The following is a 25,621-nucleotide window of genomic DNA, read 5'->3' as shown; positions in this document are numbered from 1 at the left end:
GTAAATGATTCTGAAGTACTTCGTTGTGCTTCTGACTATTCATTCGTGTTGATGGTAAGCTATCTAAACCAGGCGTTTTTAAAAAAAATCTCCCCAAGATGTCTTGGCTTTATTTTTCGTGCAGCAAAACAATTTTATGATGTTCACTGCCTGAAAATTCTGTAGAGTAATGCGGGACAAAGGTGCGCACCTAACTGTTGTCGTCCCATAACTCTCGAAATAAAAGCAAAAAAAACAAGTCCGTTTGCTTACCAAGTTATAACTATATATATTAGGCTGTCAAAAAAGTCCTGCGGTATTTCCGCGAGGTGTCGTTGTAAGCGCGTAGTTCTAGTTGTATTCATTGTATCGAGTCATACTATAGCTTGTTGGAAAGGTATTTTTGCGCGCTATAATATAGTCATTGACAGTGTTTTGTTTGGTTAAGTCGTTCGTGAGTTATAGTGTCCCAAATATGGAGCAAAATAAAGAGAAAATCCGACATATTTTACAGTACTACTATGACAAAGGCAAAAATGCATCTCAAGCTGCCAATAAAATTTGTGCAGTTTATGGACCCGATACAGTTTCCATTTCCACCGCACAACGATGGTTTCAACGTTTCCGTTCTGGTGTAGAGGTCGTCGAAGATGCGCCACGCTCCGGAAGGCCTGTCGTCGAAAATTGCGACAAAATCGCTGAATTAGCCGAGAAAGACCGGCATAGTAGCAGCCGTAGCATCGGCCAAGAGCTGGGGGATAAGTCATCAAACCGTTATTAACCATTTGAAGAAGCTTGGATTCACAAAGAAGCTCGATGTATGGGTACCACACACGGTGACGCAAAAAAACATCTTTGACCATATCGACGCATGTGAATCGCTGCTGAATCGCAACAAAATCGACCCGTTTCTGAAGCGGATGGTGACTGGCGATGAAAAGTGGGTCACTTACGACAACGTGAAGCGCAAACGGTCGTTGTCGAAGCCCGCTGAAGCGGCTCAGACGGTGGCCAAGCCCTCATTAACGTCCAGGAAGGTTCTGCTGTGTGTTTGGTGGGATTGTCAAGGAATAATCTATTATGAGCTGCTTCCCTATGGCCAAACGCTCAATTCGGACCTGTACTGCCAACAACTGGACCGCTTGAAGGTAGCACTCATGAAGAAGAGGCCATCTTTGATAAACAGAGGCCGCATTGTCTTCCATCAGGACAACGCCAGGCCACACACTTCTTTGGTGACGTGCCAGAAGCTCCGGGAGCCCGGATGGGAGGTTCTTTTGCATCCGCCGTATAGTCCGGACCTTGTACCAAGTGACTACCACCTGTTTTTGTCCATGGCGAACGAGCTAGGTAGTCAGAAGTTAGCAACAAAAGAGGCCTGTGAAAATTGGCTATCCGAGTTTTTTGCCAATAAGCAAGCGAGCTTCTATAACAGAGGTATTATGAAGTTGGCATCTCGTTGGGAACAAGTCATCGAACAAAACGGCGCATATTTGACTTAAAACAGATGATTGTAACTGATTTTATGAACAAATGAAAATTAAAAAAAAATACCGCAGGACTTTTTTGACAGCTTAATATAATCGTTATCAGATACAATTTCCGTATAACATTTTTCGTACCACTTGGAGTAAAAGAGAGTTTCATTTACATAGGATACTAATCTGATGCGGTTAGAAGTTAATTTTCATCCATAATTTTTATTTTAGAAATGTGTTCACTCCACCTGAAAACCTATTATAGTCGTTATCGCTTTTCAAATTCTCGTGTATTCTAGAGCTTGTCACTCAGAATGCATTCAAGGCGTGTTAAATACTTGGCATATAAATCTCTACTAAGTACAAATAGAAATGACGCAAATAATACTTCGTTGAGACGGCGAAGTTCCTCTAGTTAGTGCCATTAAGGAACAAGAAGAAGGAAAAAAAGAATGGTTGCCAGATTTGAAGGGGTGCTTAGTTTATTATGACAAATGCATTAAACAGACGAATAAAACTATTCCTACAAAGTTTATCGCGATCGAAGATGTTCCTGTGGATGTCGGGGGATTTGGTGTTGTGGAAGTTGGTGTGTAGTCGTTTGCTACAAGCCAGTTACTTATTTCCTTAGCATACTTTGCCACCCAAGCGATGTTTTTAGCACTATTGACCAAGGATTGATTAGCGGACGCGGCTATGGAGTCGGAGAATATATTTTGATATTTTTCCACCACCTGTTTTAGCTGGAATTCAACAACGTAAATTATTCTTACTATAAAACGTAGCTTTATACTAACCAGTTCGTATGTTTCATTGGTATTGACTCTATTTCCGAACTCTCCGAATATTTCTTCAAGCGGTGCATTCATATAGGATACATCTGCATAGTATTCTAACAGAAAATTTAAGCCTTCCCGTAAACCGTTGTGGGAACTTCTTACTAATCCAATTAATATCTGATTTTTTTCATGGTTTGTCAGATTAGAATCTTGCGAATAATTTACAGACACTTTCAGAAGAGAGTTAATCGTGGCAACGTCTGTAGTGCAGCTCATTCCAGCAATGTATCGGTCTATGAGGGCATCATCAGTTTCACTCATAGAGAGATAGCGCTCGTATATGATCTGAAGTAAATTATCCTGTTTTGACGGCGCATATTTACTTATACTACAGAAGATGGCCGCTTGTAGTTCTGCATGTGGCACGTATGATTCATCGGTTAGCATTCGATCCGCTAACTGTTTTGCGTCGTCTACACAATCTTTCAGGCCAAAAAAACAACTAAGGTATGAAATGTTTTCTCGATGAAGCCGACTGACATGATCGTTGGAATCAGCCATACGATTTTTTCCATAAACACGTTCTGTTAGTGTTCGGATAAAATTTTCAAACGAAGAATATTGTTCATTGCCAGAGAACATTCTATCAAGGAACATAACCGCATTGTACGCTGTACTCCATGGAATGTATTCAAGCTCTTGTTTCAAATAGTTCATTAGTGAGAGTGCGATTTTGTAATCAGTTTCTCCTGCTCTAGCCAAACTGGTAACATCATCTATTAATTGAGCACGATTTATCACAGGAATAATGTTCATTTCATCTGAATTTAGTACGGCAGACAATGCTGCCCAGTTACCATTGTCATAGTTCACCCTGTAATAGCCAACTTGTTGTATGTTAACAAGAATCCAGCTATCAACATCGGCCACTTCTTTTACTATTTCAGTCAAGTTTGGCGTTAACCAATCATTTTGTTGGGAAGAATTGGATTTTAGTTCTGAAGAGAATGTGTAGGTAAGAGGTACGAAATATGTGACGTTGTTTGGATATTTTTCACCTTCCACAGGTGTCCAGAAACGTTTCTGGGAAAAAGTTATATGAGTCCCATCTTGAATTACGGTAACTAATGGGTATCCTGGATTATTGGTCCAGCTGCTAAAAATTTCCTCGACGGTCCCTGGCAGGTTGACCTTATTGTGCTTTTCAATATATCGGTATAGATGTTCTGGCTTAGTGATTTGATAACCACTATTTGCGATGAATTCAATCAGAGACGCTTTCAATGTGTCGAGGCCAAACACATGTTGCATCATTCTTATAACTGATGCACTTTTTTCGTAGACCACGTAGTCAAACAAGTCTTCCAGCACAGCAGATCCAGTGGGATTGTGATTCATTGCTCTGGTGTTGCTCTTATCGTCTTGAGAAAGTGCCCAGTGGACATTGTTCACCACAAATTGGTCCCAAAGCTGCCAAGTGTCTTCAATCTGGTCCGTTACAAAATATCCAAAATACCGGGAAAAACCTTCACTCATCCAAAGATACGTCCACCATTCTGGGGTCACTGCATTTCCGAACCACGAATGCACGAACTGGTGACTGATAAGGTTGGCAATTCTCTGTTTAGTACGCGCGGTTGTTGTTTCTGCGTTGTACAACAGCAAATCAGACCAAGCTGTTATTAAACCCCAGCCTTCCATTGCAGCAGTGTTGGCTTCGGGAATTGCGACAATGTCAACCTTTGACAGGTGGAACGGTTGTTCGAGGAAATTTTCCAGACATTTAAGTGATTTAGCGGCAAAATTTAGGACGTACGGCGTGTATTGTATTTGGTGTTCCTATAGAAGAACGAGACATTAAGAATACAGTGGATTCTGGAATTGGTTGATCATTACTTACTGGAACGAATACTTTGATACGGGTGTCCTCATCAGATGTGGTGCCACTATAATCAGATACTACGAAAGCTAAGGTGTATGTGGGCATTAAGGGTGTAGTTTCGAATCGTGTAACTGTAAAATTTCCATCTTCTATTGTACTGGAATTGTGTTATGATTTGGAATAATTTCATTTTGATGTCAAACATAATAGTAGAATTACTTACATTTCTCTAGTTGGCATGTTCGATAAGGCGTGGAATTCGGAACGATGACGAATCGAGATATTGAAGAGTGCTTTATAGGATGGTTCATCATAGCATGGGAAAACCATACGGGCATATGATGGTTTGAAATGAGTTACTGCGATATGACTGTATAACATAAATTGGGAGAAAAAATTCAAATTGGTTTCAAAACTGTGTGTTTAACTAGAATTGTTTTTTAAGCTAGCCTAAATTTATAAAAGTTATAACGAATGCTTGGAGAGTAAATACTAATGTAAGTATCTAAAATATTGCTGAATATAGTTTTTGATAATAACTATATGTATAGATGCCAACTTTGCGAACTTCTAAAACTGTGATCACTTCTAACCTGGAACCACTGTTTATTTTATACCAGCGCCAATAGTGGTCGGTTCTGTAATGTTTTTTTTTCCTTTATTGATTTAATTAGGCTCAAGTGGATAAAGAGTCACCATCAAGCAATACATTTTAAAACTATTTGAATATATTAAAACTACATAATTATTAATTTAAGTCTAATTAGCTAAAACTACAGTGCAATATAAAAAAAATATAATTTATTCCTTCGTTGCCTCGTCGGTATTATCTTTGTCTGGAACAGTGCCTGTGGTGGGTCGTAACAACTACATCGCCAGTTGATGTAGCAACGGTATCCTTTGGTAGTGAGTGCCTCCTTGCTATGTTAATAGCTTCTGTAGCTATGATCTTATCTCAACGGGAACTAAGTTCTGCTTGCGTAATAGGAAAGGAAGGGAGAATGGACAGTGGGAGTAGGAGATGCGATCTAAATAATAACATTAGCGCTTCTTAGGAAGACATATATGGGGAACATAAAATTAGGGTCGCGAGTAGCTAAGATATCGCGAACTGGCATGCGTGAGTGTACTCCTTGAGCCTCTAAATCGGCAACCAGTTTAATTCTTTCATTGCAAAATTCATTACATGACCAAACAACTTGCTCGATGTCATGATATCCTTGACCACAATTGCATAAATTGCTAGTAGCAAGACCTATGCGGAAGAGATGCGCATTTAGCGCGGAATGATTGGACATCAATCTGGACATAGTTCTAACAAAATTTCTGTCATGATCTAACCCTTTAAACCAGGCCTCCGTCGAAACTTTGGGGATAATAGAGTATAGCCATCTCCCAAGCTCATCTCTGTTCCATTGGTTTTGCCAACTGGTGAGTTCCCGATACGCTATTTGTCTTTCAAAACTGTGCCCTGCATACTACCCATTTTTGCGAGTGTATCCGCTTTCTCATTACCAAGAATAGAGCAATGGAAAGGAATTCAAATGAAAGTGATTCGAATACTTTTATCAACAAGAAAATTCAATGCATTCCTAATTCCGATAAGAAAATATGATGCTTTCGTCTGTTGTTTCAAGGATTGAATGGCTTGTATACTGCTAAGACTATCCGAGAAAATAAAATAGTGATCAGGTGGTAAGGACTCAATGGTCTTAATTGCATGATATATTGCAGCCAGTTCGGCAACATACACTGAACAAGGGTCTTCAAGTTTATGGAAGCTAGTGTAATGTTCATTAAAGATACCAAAAACCAGTGGATCCGTTGAATCTTGAACCATCAGTGAAAAACATTCTTGAAGAATTGATATGGTTATATTTTGAAGCGAAAATATTAGGGATTAACGATGATCGAGGGTGATCTGAAATGTCTCGAGTTTCGTCCTTCATAGAAAGATCGAAATCAACGGAAGATCTGCAAAAGTTCGGAAAGCTAACATTATTGAAGATGTGTGCTGAAGGTTTTATTTCTTGAGAAATGTGATGAGAGTACAGATCCATGGATCTCGACCGTTGGTTCAATTCGAGAAGATTCTTACAATTCTCAATTACTAATGGGTTCATGATTTCGCTTCGGATTAAGAAGCGATAGGACAGTTCCCAAAACCGAACCTGCAATGGTAAAACACCTGCCAGGACTTCAAGGCTCATGTTGTGTGTTGATTGCATGCACACTAAGGCTAAACGCAAGCAACGATACTGTATCCTCTACAGTTTAATGATGTGGGTTTTAGCAGCAGAATGGAAACAAAACGAACCATGTTCCATGACTGACAGTATTGTAGTTTTGTACAGCCGTATTAGGTCTTCTGGATGAGCACCCCACCATGTTCCAGTAACTGTCCGGAGAAAATTTGTTCTCTGTTGACATTTTTTATTCAGATACGCAATATGTTTTCCCCATGTACATTTAGCATCAAACCAAACTCCAAGATATTTGAAGCTTGTAGATTGAACGATGGTTTTGTTGAACAATTGAAGCAGAAGTTCGGGAGGTTGGTGCTTCCTAGAAAATACAACCATTTCTGTTTTCTCAGTTGAGAATTCAATACCTAGCTTCACAGCCCATGTAGATAAATTATTTAAGAAAATTTGCAGCGGTCTTTGCAAATCAATAGTTCTAGTACCTGATATGGATACAACACTATCATCTGCCAGTTGCCTCAAAGTACATCCATCTGCAAGATGATCATCTATATCATTAATATAGAAATTATACAGAAGAGGACTTAAGCAAGAATCTTGAGGGAGACCTATGTAGCTAGTCCTAGAAATGTTCTGTAATGTTTTGACAACAGTTTGTTATGATGGTGGTAATATTTTGGTGATGGAAATTTCGTCACGATCCGGCAGATTAGGATTGGGCATTCTTAGATCGATTTTCAGAAGATCGACCTTTTTTTTTCTTTCGATTTCCGATTTTTTGGATCGATTCATTGTACCCGAAAAAAACGTACAAATCGATCTTTTTCCTTCGATTTTTTCGATCTTAGAATTTTTTTTTCTGAATGTACATCGATTTTAATCTCACCACATGTCAAATTTTATAAACATAATGTTAACATGTGGATTTTCGAGGATGTCAAATTAGCGATAGTGAATAGGATTTGGCGATCTTGGATCGATATTTTTCTCTCCGATTTCCAATTTTTCGAATCGATTCTTCCTACTCCAAAAAAAATCGCCATCGTTTATTGCTATCTATCCGAACTTTTTGATCGTAGGAAAAAAATTGTAAATTTGTTTTTCAGTGAACATTGATTCTCACCAAAAAACCAATTGACACCTGGAAAATACATTTTTCCTGGGCTTTCAAGTTGTTTTTGTGACCTTCATTATAAGGATCAAACTGATATGCCTTTGATGTTCAAATTGAAATGTGAAATGTTTATTCCAAGTTAAAAGAAAAGACTTATATAGAACAAGTAAATAAATTGGAAATAAGGCATTCGATTTTTCAAAGCTCTGTTCGAACTTATTATTTCAAGCCGAGCAAAAATATGAGGAATTATTGAACGGGTTATTAGCGTTAGCTAATAGGAGAGTTTCCCAATTTCTTCTCGGCGATCTTCGAGAAGCATTCAGCATTTGGATGATCGGAGTTCAACTTGAAAACTTGTTAATTTCCGGAATGACTTATTTGGAAGAATTATTGAAAGAGCATGTTATTGAAATGTTGCTCTACCTCATTCCTTAATGGTCTTCCAATTTTTGGATTTTCCACCAAAATAAATGGTTCGATTTAGAGAACAACAATGAGTCAAGATAATCTTCTTTTTCTATATATATATATATATATATATATATATATATATATATATATATATATATATATATATATATATATATATATATATAAATGTATTTCTGTCTGTATGTCTGTCTGTCTGTCTGTTTGATTCTTATGGACTCAGAAACTACTGAACCGATCGACATGAAAATTGGTATGTGGGGGTTTTGGGGGCCGGGGAAGTAATAGTTTGAAACCCCTCCTCCCTCTCTGAGGGGGGACTGCCATACAAATGAAACACAAATTTCTGCATTACTCGGGAATTAATCATGCAAATGAAACCAAATTTGGCATGTGAAGGTTTTAGGTTGCAATGAATGTTTTGATGGTGGTTAGATACTCCTCTAAGCGGAGAAGAGGGGAGGGGTCTGTCTTATTCCCTCGGTATCAAACATTTATTCCATGTAACGGAGAAACATGTTATTTGTGTCGCGACCGCCGATATTATCCATTGTGATCAATGGATAGGCTTCAAATATGAAGACTCAGTCTAGAAGTTTCTTTGCTAGCTACAGCGGGGAAAACTCATTAAAACCCTTTCTGCAGCTAGTCAATACGTGGGTGCCAATCACGTAATGCGGCGTTGATTCCACACTGCGACACTCTCCCGGCTCAATTGAAGCGCGTCCTCACGCTATCAGCGGAGAGAGAGTGCCGACAATGTTCAGCTCGCGATGTTACTGCTGCTGCTACCGAAGTAGACCGATGCGAGGCAGAGCTCGATTGTTGGTTGTCTGGATGAACTTCGATGTCCGTTGCCACTGCTGCTCCTGTTGCTGCTGCTATTGAAGCAGGCCGATGCGACACCTAGCTTGATTATCGGCTGCTCAGGTTAGCTCCGTTGTTCGCTGCTGCCACTGCAGCTGGTTTTCCTTCCAGATGTTGCTCGTATCACGTCCGTTGTCAGAATGCCGGCTGCGCGGAATGGCTCGCGCTTTTATAGCCTGGCTCATATTTTCCATTCATCTGATTGCTCTATAGTTTTCACGGCATGTTTCTCATGCTTTTTTTATATTATTATTATTACTATTATTTCATTTGGTATTATGTCAGCTCTGTACTCTACAATTTGCATGTGGTTGAAAAATCTTGAACGAGAATTGTGTCTGAAAATAATCTGATATTATAATGATGAGTTTTGGTAGAAGAACTAGAACATTTTTTTTTGTAAAAGATAAATTCAACGAATTCGATTAGAAGATCAATCAATGAACAGTTCTGCGATTGGACTCATGAACTTGCGCTTAGTAAGAAAACGTGAATGTTTGAAGGTATTGATAACAAAAAACAAATTTTGGGCGGGACGAAAATTGCCGGGTCAGCTAGTTATTGATATTCTCCCAACTAACAATACCCCATCAGTGTTACGTTTGGAGAATAGTTTTGTTCAGCTTAAACGTTCCCTGTGGAACTTTTGCCGTCTCAACGTATGCATTAACTAGCGTCATTTATTAATTCTTAGATGAGATTTCTTAAGCCTAATAACACGCCTTGAATGTATTCCGAGGGGCAAGCTCTAGAATACGCGTGACCGAAGGAAATTTCTCTAACGAAAAATCCCCGGCCAGAACGGGAATCGAACCCGAACACCCGGCATGATAATGTTAGACGCTAACCACTCGGCCACGGGTGCACAACGAAAATAGGTACAAAATCTATTATTTCTTCACCTACGGTCATTCGAATGATAATTCAAGGGTTTGCGGATACAAAAACCTGAGATAATCCACCTAAAGGTGGGGTCACGCCTTTCCATAACTCGAATTAAAAACTGATCTGTGGATCATCCGGAGACCGTTCCGGTTATTCTAATGTGGTCAAAAATCCTTGAAATTGTCACGAATGAGCTAGTTTTGCCAAAACAAGATGTTCGATATGTCGCATGATGGGATTCGGTTCTGGTCATTCGTTGAGCTGTTTTTGTAAAATAGTTTTTTCTCACTTGTTTGAATAGTAATTACAAGTATTTGATTGCTTATTTAACCCATCAAGTATCGGCTGGAAGTGGATTAATATGTTTAGCGTCTATAAATATTGTTTTGATGTGTTGAAAATATGTTTCTTCACCATAGTTAAAAATGAAAATGTAAATGCTATTTAGAAAAAATATTGTTTTTTGTGCAATTTAATATAATAAATACTTAATAAAAATAATTAATAAAGACCCTTCAGATGATTCTTGAACATGTCAGATCAAAAAAGTTTAAAATTGAATTGCGTATTCTACGTAGGTATCATACCTCTGAAAATTTATGTTTGTTTTCAGTAATACGTTTGATCAATTTCACTCCGGTGATCAATTTGCTCCCGGATGACGGTACAATCAATAATTACGAAAACAAAATCTGGTTTTTTTTTCAAGTGTAATGTTTCACAAACAAAAATAGCTCATTGGCTTTAGTTTGATATATCGATCATCTAAATCGGTCCAGTAGTTCAATAGTTTTTCGGACCACCATAAAATAGAATTGGCCACCCTGATGAAAAAAATATAAAAATACGGGTCTAATATTTTACGATGAGGAATAAAACTACCAATTTTCATGAAAATCTGACAATCACTATATCGGTTTGGCATGGCATTCAGTTTTGCGCTTGACATATTCTCACCCCCACTTAGTGTAAATAAGAGATTATTTCGAAAATATTGAAATTCGAATGGAAAAAAATGCTGTTCGAAATCAGTAATAACTCATATGACAAGACTTCAAAGAATCATTCTATCCAATATTTACAATTTTAGTAGTTCTGTATAATGCTGGGCATGAGATTCTTTCTGAGGTGTTATTTGATGGTTATTTACACATTAAACATTGATGAATTATGAAATAATAACTATTTATACTACTATTATTGACTATTATTATTATTGACTATTATACATTCAAAGTTGTGGAAATATACCTCGTATTAAACGGCTCACAGCTTTCAAAAATATTCGAAATATTTGTCAAGATATCACTAATAGTAACTTTCTCTATTTTTACCCAATTTCACCCCCATCGACGGTATATTGTCCATATCGAGATAAAAAATAGTAGGAAAGCGGGAGTGATGGGAGTCTTTATACAGTGAGCAAACAGCGAAGAAGCAATTTTGTCAGCAAATCTTGACAGAACATTTAAAAATACTATAAAACGTTTATCAGGCATTTGTTAAGTATTTCTAAAGCTATATTTCAGACTAAAATTTTTTTCGTTCAGCTCTTTTCATAGGAACAAAAACTTAGTTTTGGCCTGAACAATCTTTTATACACCGTATAGTTCAGCATATCGTTTTATTAGGCTCTCATTGCTATTGTTCGACTATTATTTAGCTGATTATTTTAATTACAGCTAATGATTGTTGGGTAATTGAATGAACTGTTAGCTTTAGCACATAAAAGTGAACTTTCCCGATTTCAATTTTTTCTCCGCAAATTTCGAGAAGCATTCAGCATTTGGATGATCGGAGTTCAACTTGAAAATCTTCTTATTTGAGCGAAACTGAATGCTGTATTTAGAAGCATTATTGAAAGAACATGTTATTCAAAGTATTGGATGTCGCTCTACAACATTTGTTATTGATCTTCAAATTTTTGGATTCATCACCAAAACAAAATGTTTGAGCTAAAAACACCAATGGGCCATGATAGTGATGTGAAACGTATCTCACTACAGTTCTTAATCGGTATAGAAACATTAGGCCGAGAGTTGTCAAGATAAAACGGCCAACAATTGAACAAGAGCGGGCCACCAGTCTCGTGTGTACCACTAGGCGACGGATTATGTGGACTGCATTGTTTTTTAGATGGATATTAACGGCTGCCCTCGAATATTCGGTTTGTTTTCGGATGTTTTACAAAATGTGACTATTTTCTATTCATACAATAAGTATCTTTGGTAACTGGGACCGACACTGATATTGTGCAAACGCTCTAGATGCGCGCTGAATGGAAAGCGCAGCAAGAAAAAATCGGGACTCAACGTGTTAATAAGGATCTAAACATCATTTATATCTTTCTGAAATCCATGCCGTGTGTAAATACTGACCGTTTTGATTGTCCAACGCTGTAATAACTCCTGTACAATCCTTTCCGATCTGTTCCTATAGTGTTTGAGAACTCCATGTATATTTTGTATGTTTCATTCTGTTGGAGTTTCTCCGCAAACCCGAAGTACAGTTGTTCAAATTGGTCCATTCCGATCAAGTTCCCCAGAGGTAAGCTTTCGCCGTTCGGTTTTGTTATTTTAACGCTATTCCGGTCAATGGACACTCCTTTGTTGTTCAGATAAAAAGAGTTCATCGTATCCAAATAGCGCATTTCAATTTCGGCGTTTCCTTTATAGAAATCAAACTTTTCACTGCTGATATCTAAAAATACATTATAGGAAAGTGGTTCCGAAACGCGTCGCATGATGGACCGATTATCTGAACTGATTGTTCCTTCAATTGCGTTCGCAATATTAAGTAGTAGACCACAAAATATCATTCTTAAACTGAACATATCTAGCACTGCTGAAATATTATTTAAATTTCAGACTATTTGTGATTTTTTGGAACATAGCTCATCAAGTAGATGTATTTATGAACGTAGCTAAACTGGTAATACAGTAGTTCTGCCGTTTAGGTCCGTCTTGAAGAGTTTCTTATCAACTAATCGTTGAATTGAGCTAGTAACAATTGGTATATATAATCCTTATTCGAGTGGTGTACTTACGTGCATTGCAATCAATCGGTGGGATGTGGCGGATGATTTAGAATGCATTAGATTTTGACGTAGGACTAAATCTTTCATTTTCGTACCGGGATGTAAGTTCAAAGCTTCTTACTTATTGACCCCAAAAATTGTTTCAATAGCGCAAAAATTGCTTTGAAAACAGGGTGTTGAAATCACAAACATCTGTACATAAACGGGTACCAGCTCGGAAATCAACTTAGTTAAGATTCAGCAGTGGTTGGAGCATGTGCCAGTCGAAGCACTGTGCTCTCCCTCTCCCAATAACGTTTGTATTCTGTTATCGGTCTGAATGGAGCCTCTAGCAGAAAATAACATATCAATAATAATTCGATATGGATTGCGCACAAATTTTGCAATTGACTATGTTTGATATTGAGTAGAGAATATTTCGCCATATAAAAAAACTACATTGCTTGATGAAAGCAGCAGTACCAATATCGAATGTTGACGAATGCCGCAATCGGTCGACGATTCAAATTGGTGGGGAGAGGGTATTTTTTGCGCTGGGCACTTCCGAGGAGGAATCGAGGAATTTTTAGCGTTAATAATTCGTTTTCGGCTCAACGAAATAGTATGGTGATAATTTAATTTAAAAAAAAATGTCTACGAGTAATATTTTTTACTCATCGTCACGGAAAACTTGTTCCAATAGTTTAAAAATGGTTTAGAAAACGGACTTTTGAAATCACGGGAAAACCACTCAGTTATGATTGTGTAGTGGTTGGAGTATGTTCTCGCTGACAGCCAAAATACTGTGCTCTCCCTGATCTTTTTGACGTAGAACTTCGTCTTTCATTAAGGGTGCCAAATCAGAAAACAGGTCACGTTTTTATGAAATAAAGTTAACGTTAATAACTATTTTTGTCGCGAAAGGATTTTGGCGATTTGCATACTAAACGAATCGGAAATTCCGAAAGATTTGTTTAATATGATATACATTAGAATTCCCTGGTTTGTAAATGGTTAAAAATCATGAAAACTTTTAGCGTTTTCATTTTCCCATACATTTGTTCTGTACATTTGTGTGCTTTCCCGAACAGAGCAGTTAGTAACGAGCAACTTATCGACGACCAACGTAGGGGAAGTCGTAGGGTTTCAAGTCTCCGTGAACAAAGAAAAAGTAGAAGAATGAAGGGGAATTTTTGCTTAGAGTATAAACAGTGGATCTCGCTGAGGCAAATTTTCATTCGGCATCGGACTGTTGAGCAATCCAGTTCACTTTGCTTTCGCTGCGCTTCGATCTAAGATTGGACCCCACCAGTGGTAATCTAACTTGGATATCGTCGTGTGGTTTTTTCAGTTCGTTTTTGGCGTTATTCGTATCGTGTGTTTTTTCTTTCCGCGTCATAAATTGGACACTTCGCGTAGTGTGTGATGAGCAAGAAGAAGAGGAAGGCAGGCTCGAGCCCTGCAAAAAACGAACGCATTGCCACGGGCAATAATATTTCGAGGCAAGCGTCATCTAATGATGCACGCGATGTTGGTGCAGTGAAAAGCGCTCGCACTGAACGATCCTTCGCGAGTGTGACACCGCATCGAACAACAGCGAAGTAGGCGATTTCGGCGCGTCGGTCGAACATGTAAACGCCGTTACCCAGGCAGCAACCAAATCAAGCTCTCCCCGCTGGTGGTGAAAGCGGTCGCTCTTGACAAACTCATCAGCGAATTTGCATCGAAGGGTGTTACAGCAGGGTACTAGCTGTGTGGCATAATTCAGTCTTTTTCCAAGCAGTTAACATTGTTTGTTTTCCGTCATCATAAGGGCTTTGTTGGTGCCTTTGACGATGCATCAATGCATTAAACTGACGTTATGGCGAAGCAGACGTTAAGTTTGTGCGCCAAAGCGATAGAATGATATCCGAAGATATAAACAAGCGACTTATATAAAATAACAGCGTAGTTCTACGTCAACAATGCGGTCGTATCTTGGACACAACCTCCTGTAATTTTTTTTTCTATTTTGCTACCGGTCTCAATGGAATCTCTAACGAAAAACGATCTATCAATAATCATCAGCTGTTTATTCAAAGCAACGCTAACCCAGGATCACCAGTTCTACTACAAGTTCAAAAAAGTTGAATTTTACGTATTTCACTGTATCAATTATATTAGGCTGTCAAAAAAGTCCTGCGGTATTTCCGCGAGGTGTCGTTGTAAACGCGTAGTTCTAGTTGTATTCATTGTATCGAGTCATACTATAGCTTGTTGGAAAGCTATAATATAGTCCTTGACAGTGTTTTGTTTGGTAAAGTCGTTCGTGAGTTATAGTGTCGCAAATATGGAGCAAAATAAAGAGAAAATCATACATATTATACAGTACTACTATGACAAAGGCAAAAATGCATCTCAAGCTGCCAATAAAATTTGTGCAGTTTATGGACCCGATACAGTTTCCATTTCCACCGCACAACGATGGTTTCAACGTTTTCGTTCTGGTGTAGAGGTCGTCGAAGATGCGCCATGCTCCGGAAGGCCTGTCGTCGAAAATTGCGACAAAATCGCTGAATTAGCCGAGAAAGACCGGCATAGTAGCAGCATCGGCCAAGAGCTGGGGATAAGTCATCAAACCGTTATTAACCATTTGAAGAAGCTTGGATTCACAAAGAAGCTCGATGTATGGGTGCCACACACGTTGACGCAAAAAAAAACTCTTTGACCGTATCGACGCATGTGAATCGCTGCTGAATCGCAACAAAATCGACCCGTTTCTGAAGCGGATGGTGACTGGCGATGAAAAGTGGATCACTTACGACAACGTGAAGAGCAAACGGTCGTGGTCGAAGCCCGCTGAAGCGGCTCAGACGGTGGCCAAGCCCTCATTAACGGCCAGGAAGGTTCTGCTGTGTGTTTGGTGGGATTGTCAAGGAATAATCTATTATGAGCTGCTTCCCTATGGCCAAACGCTCAATTCGGACCTGTACTGCCAACAAGTGGACCGCTTGAAGGTAGCACTCATGAAGAAGAGGCCATCTTTGATAAACAGAGACCGCATTGTCTTCCATCAGGACAACGCCAGGCCACACACTTTTTATGGTGACGCGCCAGAAGCTCCGGGAGCTCGGATGGGAGATTCTTTTGCATCTGCCGTATAGTCCGGACCTTGCACAAAGTGACTACCACCTGTTTTTGTCCATGGCGAACAAGCTAGGTAATCAGAAGTTAGCCACAAAAGAGGCCTGTGAAAATTGGCTATCCGAGTTTTTTGCCAATAAGGAAGCGAGCTTCTATAACAGGGGTATTATGAAGTTGGCATCTCGTTGGGAACAAGTCATCGAACAAAACGGCGCATATTTGACTTAAAACAGATGATTGTAACTAATTTTATGAACAAATGAAAATTCAAAAAAAATACCGCAGGACTTTTTTGACAGTCTAATATTTCAATACTTATACCCATCCTCTCACACTAATACAAGAAGAACATTCAGCAAAATTTCAAAATATACATTCATTCATTTAATGAGAATTGATTGAGATGCAACTTCAAACAAATATCAACCCACCTCTTGTTATCAGTTTACAGAAAAAAAAGTTGGTTATATCTGTGGTACAACCACAAGGTTCGCGTAGGACGTAGGTTGGTTTGATGATCATTTGTTTGAAGCTGCATCATGAACGGATGAATGAATACTTGGGGGAACTCGAAAACCAGAGCGTTATGGTTGAGGCATAATATGTTGAGCCTCAATACCTCTTTGTCGACTGAACGAAGTGACATGATTATTACTTCATTCGGATGATAAAATGTCTACGAGTTGTATGACTTGCAAGCAAACTATTGATGGAGTCGAATGAACTGAAAATGTTTTGAGTATTCATAATTCAAGACAACAACATCAACAATTATTGAAATTACAAAATCTATAAATGTGGGAAAAACTGAAATTTTATCTCAGTCATGATTTATGTGCGGGTGATGCAAGACACTGCTAGCAAAGTGAGATTGAAGTTTGCTTTGTGCGCAACGTCGTCGAACACCCACTTCTGGTTTGAGAAATTGTTGATGGAGCAGCGTTACAGAAATTACAAAAAGAATATTTCCGATCACAGTATTTGATAAACTCTTTCGTTTTGAAGAAATTTCGATTCTGAGAAGAACTATTTGAATTCTCCTCTACACTAGATCGTCGGTTCTACATACAATACAATACAATACAGGGTTTTCCATTTCGGGCTTCCGAAAGTATACAGCCCTGCGCTGACAACCGTTTGACATAGCTGTCAACCAAAGCGTCATATCGTTAGTTGAATGTCTGCCATTTTACAATATGGATCCTTTTAGCATCGCACAACGTATTAATTTTGTTAAATTATACTATAAAAATGATGAAAAACCGGCAAATGTTTTTCGAGCATTACGGACGGATTTTGGTCGTCATGGACGGCCTACAGAGCATACAATCGCTAATGTAGTGCGTAAATTCGAACAAACTGGATCCGTAGCGGATATTGTGAAACCTGTGCATCATCGTAATGTGCATTCGGCCGAAAATATTGCTGCTGTTGCTGCCAGTGTGGAGGATGACCCGAATGTTTCGATTCCACGGCGTGCTCAGCAATTGGGCTTGTCGAACACATCATTGTGGCGAATGTTGCATTTGGGCTTGCACCTACATCCATATAAAGTCCAACTGATACAAAAATTAGAGCGTGGTGACCATGGAATGCGTCGGGCATACGTCGATTGGGTGAACGAACAACAGCAGCAAAATGCTGAATTTTCGCATCAAATTTTCTTCAGCGATGAGGCACATTTCGAGCTCGGTGGCTATGTGAACACCCAAAATTTCCGTATATGGGGCTCAGAGAATCCACACGTGATTGTTGAGAGGCCATTGCATCCGCCAACAGTCACTGTTTGGTGCGCATTATGGTCTGGTGGAGTCTTCGGGCCGTATTTCTTTGAAAATGAGGACGGCGAGACGGTAACTGTGAATGGTGAGCGCTATGGCCGCATGTTAACCGATTTTTTTGCCACAAATTGAAGATATGGATACGGATGACATGTGGTTTCAGCAGGACGGCGCCACGTGCCACACAACACGACCGAACATGTCCATATTGCGAACGAAATTTGAGGGACGCATAATTTCGTGTTTTGGTGATGCCAATTGGCCTTCCAGATCATGCGATTTGAACCCGCTAGACTTTTTTTTTGTGGGATTATGCGAAAGACCGTGTCTATGCCAACTTTTCGCAAACTCTTGAACATTTGAAAGACCACATTCGTGAAGTTATGACCGAGATACCGCCCCATATGTGCCGAAAAGTCATCGAAAATTACCTGTTCCGGATCAAGGTGTGCGAGGAAGCCCTAGGTGGACATTTGAATTATGTTGTATTTCACACATAATGGCATAAACCAAACTTTAATTTGAAATAAAAGTTTCATCGAAATTCGAATTCTAAGTGTGTTTTATTTCAATTTACTTTCGGAATTTAAAGTTGGAAAACCCTGTATATTTTCTTGTTGGTTGGTGAATCAAAAAGGGGCGGGATTTTCAATACAAGTTTGGGATACAAACCAGAGGTGAATGAATTCTCTGTGTTAGAAGCCTCCAGCGACTGGGCAATAATCGCTGGAAAAATTATATGATTTTCGCGATGCTTTTCCGTTTGTCATTTTATACACCCAATAAAAATGAAAAAGAAGTAATCTCACGTTAGAAAAATAGATTGTTACAATGTATAACACCAAAATTTTACTACTATTCAGAGAATATTGAATACGAATATATTTCACTGGTGGGGAATAATATTCTTCAGAAGCTTTCCTATTGATTGCACTTGATTGAAAAATTACGAAGCAAAATGTATTTTGTCGCAGTATTATATTATAAATAGAAAACCAAGTAAACTCTTTCGTTTCAATGTAATTCAAAGCTCTAAGCAAAACTGGGAAATACTTTGTTAACAGTGATGAGACCTTATCGGATTCTTCTCCTCGACGCTCGACGCCCGCCGGCAATCAATGCTGACTCGATGACCACCAAACGAAAGTGTTGCGCATGTGTGTGCTTGTTGAGGCTTGAGGCATTGTGTCTTCAATGCCTCAAGCCTTTTCTATGCTGGTGCTTTCTTGGTCGCTTTCTTAGTGGTACCATTCTTCTCTCCGATGGTTTCCCTGTTGGCCTTAAAAGGAATCTTTAGCGAACACGACGCACCAATGCCGTTTGTGTGCACAAACAGGCTCTTCATCAGCGCTTTCATGATGAACGAAGTTAGCTTCGCCAAAACAGCGATAACATGCTCCAATCGCTGTACAATTGTAACTGAGTGGATATCCGAGCGAACACTCGCTTGTGATTCGTGTGATGTTACTAGCCTGTTTTGAAAGCAATTTTAAGGCTGTTTCGATAGCCGATAGATAGTTTTTGGATCAATAAGTAACAAGCGTATAACGCGTAGACATTAGACATTATCTTTCGAATGAAGTGTTTATCAAACCATATCGTACAGTTTATTGGAAGGTATCAATGCTTGAAATCTTGTTGCTGCGGCGTAACGCTCTAGTTTTCGAAACTTTGAACTTACACCCCAGTATAGAAATGAGAGACGTAATCCTACATCAGAGCACAGGAAAATTGTAAGAAATCGAAAATTTATTATTGGTCAATCTGTGCCAATTATTTTTTAAAGATTATTTAATGTTGATTTCGGGCACGGCTACGTTTTAGGTGATCCATAAGTGAAGTCCAATTTTCAGTTACTTTTTCGAGCATATCAGCTGGTATCTAGTTGACGACTGATGCTAAATCGTGAAATTACATAACAACAAAGTTCCGAAATATATCATAAAAAAAGAGATGATTTTTGGACATTAAAATTTGATGCGGGGTGATTTGTACCGCTTGTGATGATTTGGTCAAAGAATAAAATAAGTAAAAACATCTTTTTAAGTTAAACGGTATAATTGTGATTAAACATCATAATGTACTAAAAGCTAGAAAATAATTAGGCAAGTAGCAGTTAGCAGTTATCACACCTCTCTTTCATTAGTCTAGGGCATTGATAAGACTAAAATAAAATCGTGGGACATATGATGAAGTCGCTAATTGTGGATAATGGAAATCCGACGTGCCCCACGATTTTATTTTAGTCTTATAAATGCCCTAGACTAATGAAGGAGAGGTGTGATAACTGCTAACTGCTACTTGCCTAATTATTTTCTACCTTTTAGTACATTATTATGTTTAATCACAATTCAACCGTTTAACTTAAAAAGTTTTTTTTAATTATTTTATTTTCTAGTTTTTAGTACGTTATCTGTTTCATTTGAATATTTCTCTACAATAAAACCATTTCATTTGATACCGATATTGAGTGGATTGCAGAAAATACATCGTGTGTTCTCCAAGTCAAGTTCGTTCGTTTGATACACATATCTCAATCAACCTTTTTTTTTGAGATGATATGTAATCAGCTATTTTGTAGCGGCGGCCAAATTGGATTTTTCATGATAAGCAGTTTTAAAATGACAGTAGAGATAAAGGTATTTTATAAATTCGGTCAGTTCCTATTGGTCAAATTTCTATTAATATGGGACAACCCTACAGACATACAAACATACATACGAACAGTTCAAGCTAAATAAAACCGTTTGATAAAGCAATTGGCTATTTTGTGATTGAAGTTTTGAAAAAATATGTAGTCCGTCATTTTGTAGTGGAAACCATCTTGGATTTGCATTTTCCATAAATAATTGTGTTCTACTTGCCAAGCCTTTTCATTTGATACCCATATTAATGAGGTTTTGAGAAAATATGTAGTCCGTCATTTTGTAGTGGCAGCCATCTTGGATTCACATTCACCATACATAACCGTATTCTACTAGTCAAGCTCTTTCATTTGATATCCATATTAATGAAATTTTGAGAAAATATGTAGTCCGCCATTTTGTAGTGGAAGCCATCTTGGATTTGCATTTTTCATAAATAATTGTGTTCTACTAGTCAAGCCCTTTCATTTGATACCCATATTGATGGGGTTTTGGAAAACCCATATTGATGAGGTTTTGAGATAATATTTATGTGATCCGCCATTTTGTAGCGGCCGCCATCTTGGATTTTCAAGATCATGAAATACACAGTTTTATAATGACTACAGAAATAAAGGTGTGTTCCAAATTTCAAATAAAAAAAACAAACATACAAACATACAAACATACAAACATACAAACATACAAACATACAAACATACAAACATACAAACATACAAACAGATTACCGGGCAAGCTAAATAAAACCGTTTAATAAAAAAGCCTCAAACCTGTAGGACCAATTCACCCAACAGAAACGTGTCCATGTCACCCGACACAACATGCAAACATTAAAATGCATTTAATTTTATTTATTGTAATCAAATTTACAGTTTTGCTGCATCAAATTGTTCCTCTTCTGTAGGCGAACAGAACTTTACTGCACAATACACGAAACATTTGTTTAATCAGCGGGAAAAACCTTAAAACCACAATCGGAAAACTCATATTTTTTGACAATCAAAGTGCTTGTTGTTTTCATGCTATCGTTTCCTTTCACCTGTCGAATTTTACCAAAGTTTTTTTACGTTAGGTACATTCGGTTCAACAATAAAAGGAGATGACATTATAAAAAAAAATAAGTCGAGCCGTACTTTTTGAGATAAAGGGGTGGTCCAAATCACCCCGTATGTCCAACTCACCCCGTGTTACACTACTACAAAGGATTATGGACCATGTTCGCGGAGAAGTTTGCGCAATGGCGGAAAAATGCTGAAACTATTTTCTTACAATAAGCATGAAAAAAATAAAACGACTGATGATATTTTTGTGTCCGATTCATGTTCAACCATTATGTATTCAAATTGTCAAATTGTACGAATGAAAAACTTGTATCCTTTTACCGTTGTAAGATTGAAATGAGTGGGTTAAGAAATGAAAATAATAGGGAACAAAATAAAAAATGGGTTGTTTCAGTGTGTTAATGAGCAATATGCGTTCAAATCAGCTTTATGAATTAAATAGAGATAAAAAATTAAAACTATTCTATTGTACGTGGATTGAGAAGTCAAGCCACACTTGCCACAAACACGATTGACATGATTACATTAAAAGTACACCCAGATTTTTTTTTACGCGGAGGATACGTACCTTGTAGAAAACGCGTAAAAAATCGCGTCAATTTGAAGAACGGCTCAAAAAACCAGGTCACCTAAAAATCCATGTGAGAATTGAAATGGGGTGCAGCACTTATTCTGGTCATAAGCACTAAGTTCCGTCACATGAATTAATTACCGTCATATGCTCATGTGGGGAGCATGTGGGAGAGATGTGAGCTGAGGAAGAGATGTGATATTGCTCAGTTTTTTTTTACGCTGAGACCGCGCTAATTGGAAAATCCACGTAAAAAACCGCGTTGATCGAAAAATCCGCTAAAAAACCACGTTAATCGTTATTTACCACTTCGAGTATTATTTTAGAATGCGTCGAAGTTTTTGTAATAGATTATGTTCTTAGTTACAGCTGAAAATTTGATGAGCGTCCTTTTACGTTTGATATGATGCCTAGGACTACCAAAATATGTGAACGGAATAATTGTCAAACGATCATTGTATTTTACGTTTCCCTCTGAAATTATTGCACATCTCATGTTTACGTGGTTCTCGAACCGCAAAAGTTCATTCACCTCTAGTATCTGAAATGACGATTTTCCCAGGCTTCTCAGTTTAAAAGTTCGTTTTAGGGAAACATATTCCGGTCTGCACAACGACAAACGAGTACAAAAGTACTCAACACCAAAAAATCCCCCCGACTTGCATGTATTTGCAGAGCGGATTCCCCCAGGCACATCAATTTTGAAGTCCGTGTTAGGAAAATACAGCTCATTGGGAAAAAATACCCCCCACATGCATGTTTTGACAAAGCGGATTCCCCCAGGCACATCGATTTCGATGTCTGTGTTGGGGAAACCGTAAATCGGGGCAATGAAAACTTGGCAGTTGGGGCGTTTAGATAACGCTTGACATTTACAGTTATTAAATTGTTCATCTCATGGAAAATATTGTTTTATTAATTGTGATAGACGCATAGAAATATCTCATATCAATTGATGCAAACATCTTTCCGATCTGTTAAGAAATGTTCGAGTTATAAGCAATCGAAATACGGGTAGGGTTAGCACACAAATCGGTTGAACAAATATATGGGAAAAAAGGAAGTTCTTCCAGTTTTCATGAATTTTAATCGTTTAGAGATTAGCGAATTGTAATGTATAGCTTATCAAACAAATCTTAGAGAATTTCCGATTCGATTGGTATGCAAATCATGAGAATTCGTTCACAGTGAAAACAGTTATTAACGTTAACTTTATTTCACAAAAACGTGACCTGTTTTCTTATTTGGCACCCTTCCCGAAAGACGTAGTTCTACGTCAAAACAGCGTAAAAACATGGATGTGTAGTATAAGTCTTCTACACATAGTAACGACTCCCTTCACACCTTGGTGGATTGAAGCGCTTATTACTTTTTAGGTGTTGTCAAATTGAAATTTCTACTACGTGCGATATTGACAAATGTGTGGTTTCTAAAAATGTATCACATTTTGATAATGAAATATTCTTAATGGGGATGCTATCGTTTATATCTTTTTGAAGTCTATGCCGTCTATAAATACTGACCGTTTTGATTGTCCAATGCTGTAATTACTCCTGTACAATCCTTTCCGATCCGTTCCTATAGTATTTGAGAACTCTATGTATAGCTTGTATGTTTCATTGTAACGGAGCTTTTCCTCAAACCCGAAGTACATTTGATCAAAGTGGTCCATTCCAATGTTCCTCAGAGGTAAATTTTCGCCGTTCGGTTTTGTCATTTTAACGCTGCTTTGTTGAATGGATACTCCTTTGCTTATCAGATAAATAAAGTTCGACATATCTAAATAGCGTAATTCAATTTCTACGTTTCCTTTGTAGGATTCACTGCTTATATCCAAAAATACATTATAGGAAAGAGGTTCCGAAATGCGTCGCATTATGGACCGATTATCTAAACCGATTATTCCTTTAAATGCATTTGCAACAATAAGAAGTAGACTACAAAATATCATTCTAAAACTGAACATATCTTGCACTGCTGAAATATTTTTAAACTTTAGACTATTTGTGATTTTTTTAAACATAGCTCATAAAGTAGATGTATTTATGAACGTAGCTAAACTGGTAATACAGTAACTTTGTCGTTTAGTTCCGTTTTGAAGAGCTTCTTATCAATTGACTGTTGAATTGAGTTAGTATCAATTGGTGTGTATAATCCTCGTTCGAGTGGTGCATTTACGTGCATTGTACTCGTTTGGATAAAAAGGGTGATTTTCTAAGCGTTTGGCTTCAACGTAGGCCTATATCTTTCATTTCTGTACCGGAGTGTACTCTCTGTCCAACTTCTACAATACCAGGGTATGATCTTGTGTTATGCTTTGTGTTATTGTGAACAAACAATGCGCCAATTTATATTCTAGTGTATTGGTATTGGTGCCTATCATACGCTGCATGATTTTCATACATGTGTGTACAAGCGCATAGCGCAAACAAATGTTTTTGTATTTTTCAAGTGTCAAGATTGTATAAGACCAGCTATATTTTCCATTGTTTTAGTTGTTTTGTTCTATAAATCTGGAAAATGCCGAAGAGAAAAGTGGTCACGGAGAGAGAAGAAAGAGAAATCAAAGCATTTTACCATAGCAAGGATTACATACATGTTCTTGAATCCTTTTTCCTACCCTTTTCGCGTAGATATCATCGCAAAAAAATCACATTCCATCTAAACAATGCTAGTATTCATACCAGCAAGTAAGCTAACCAATGGATTAATGACCAAAAACTTGACCAATTGCCTACCGAATTTTCAGGTTATTAACCGAAATGGCAAGGTTACCAATTATTGACATGTAAATCTGTCGATTGTTTTGAATTTTTCATTGATAATACTTATGAATTTCGAAATGTTCTTATAAAAACTGGGCAGCTAAAACTATCATATTTAAGCCCAATAAATAAACAAACGACCCTTTTGAACGAAATTGACGTTATATATAGTTTATTCTAAGCATTCCACAACGTATGGAAATATGTTGTTCAAATTCTAACTGTTTGTGTTACAACGAAGTATATTCAGGGTGGTCTTATAAAAGTTGGACAGAGTGTAGAGATAAAAGTGTAAAGACACAACAGCCTACTAGAATTATTCATACGCGGAAATAACATCATGGGTACCGTTCTGAATCATATTTCGGACGCTTGAGGCATATGATGCAGAAAACAGATCTCAACTTTATGCACAGGTATTATTTGGTTGATATTTTTAATAAATTCATTCAATATGCTTTTAAGCTTTCTACTTTGGTACCTATTTGATTGAAAACATAAAAAAATCATCGAATAAAGTGCTTTTCAAATCAAGCGAATAAAAATCTAATTTCGGACACCATTTATAAAAAAAAATCAAATTTCGGACACTTTGTTTTGTAATTTTTTGAACGAAAATTACATTACACTTGATTATATTTTATATTCAACTGCAAAACACTTACCAAGCAATCACAGTAACCTGGTAACGATGATGAGAACTGATGAAACACGAGAGAAATTTAAATATTGATGAAGAGGTAAATTCTACGTGCTCTAGCCAAGCAAATGTCAAACACAAACGATAATGAGTGGATTTTGGATTTTGGATGGTTTTTTTTTTTCTTGCTACGTAATAATTCAAATGTAATTCTCAAATGAAGTGATAGTGAAACCAAGGGATTACGCTAAAGAAGCAATTGTGATATTATTTTTATAGTTATATCATCAGTGCATGAGGCATTTCAAGATATTAGAACAAAGTGTCCGAAATATGATTCAGAACGATATACATGCCACATGGAAAAAGCGTACCGTTCTGAATCATATTTCGGACACT

General features: G+C 37.7%; 1 protein-coding gene across 3 annotated transcripts; it reads right to left on the bottom strand.

The window, feature by feature from the left end:
- Positions 1-1,539: 1,539 nt before the first annotated feature.
- On the bottom strand, positions 1,540-23,778 carry LOC129763437 (aminopeptidase N-like). 3 transcript variants are annotated; one of them, XM_055762504.1, is made up of 6 exons: positions 23,593-23,778; positions 23,341-23,560; positions 4,342-4,488; positions 4,137-4,275; positions 2,255-4,075; positions 1,540-2,200 (listed from the first exon to the last, which is right to left on the bottom strand). In XM_055762504.1, exons 2-6 carry the CDS (start codon positions 23,532-23,534, stop codon positions 1,943-1,945), a joined length of 2,559 nt encoding a protein of 852 aa, XP_055618479.1. In that variant the 5' UTR covers positions 23,535-23,560; positions 23,593-23,778; the 3' UTR covers positions 1,540-1,942. The 3 variants fall into 3 exon arrangements, with proteins under 3 accessions (XP_055618479.1, XP_055618478.1, XP_055618477.1); XM_055762503.1 differs by having other exon boundaries at positions 23,341-23,778; XM_055762502.1 differs by lacking the exons at positions 23,341-23,560; positions 23,593-23,778 and adding an exon at positions 11,999-12,554.
- Between the last annotated feature and the right edge of the window lie 1,843 nt (positions 23,779-25,621).

Source organism: Toxorhynchites rutilus, chromosome 1 (genome assembly GCF_029784135.1).
Source record: "Toxorhynchites rutilus septentrionalis strain SRP chromosome 1, ASM2978413v1, whole genome shotgun sequence".
NCBI classification, from domain to species: Eukaryota; Metazoa; Arthropoda; class Insecta; order Diptera; family Culicidae; genus Toxorhynchites; species Toxorhynchites rutilus.
This window is presented reverse-complemented; position numbering and strand designations above follow the sequence as displayed.

Excerpts from the sequence above, each read along its gene's own strand:
- LOC129763437 (XM_055762502.1), bottom strand. The coding sequence starts at position 12,453 with ATGTTCAGTTTAAGAATGATATTTTGTGGTCTACTACTTAATATTGCG. Across the intron at positions 4,276-4,341 it reads AACATGCCAACTAGAGAAAT|TACAATAGAAGATGGAAATT; the intron begins GTAAGTAATTCT and ends ACACAATTCCAG. Across the intron at positions 4,076-4,136 it reads GTATCAAAGTATTCGTTCCA|GAACACCAAATACAATACAC; the intron begins GTAAGTAATGAT and ends GTTCTTCTATAG.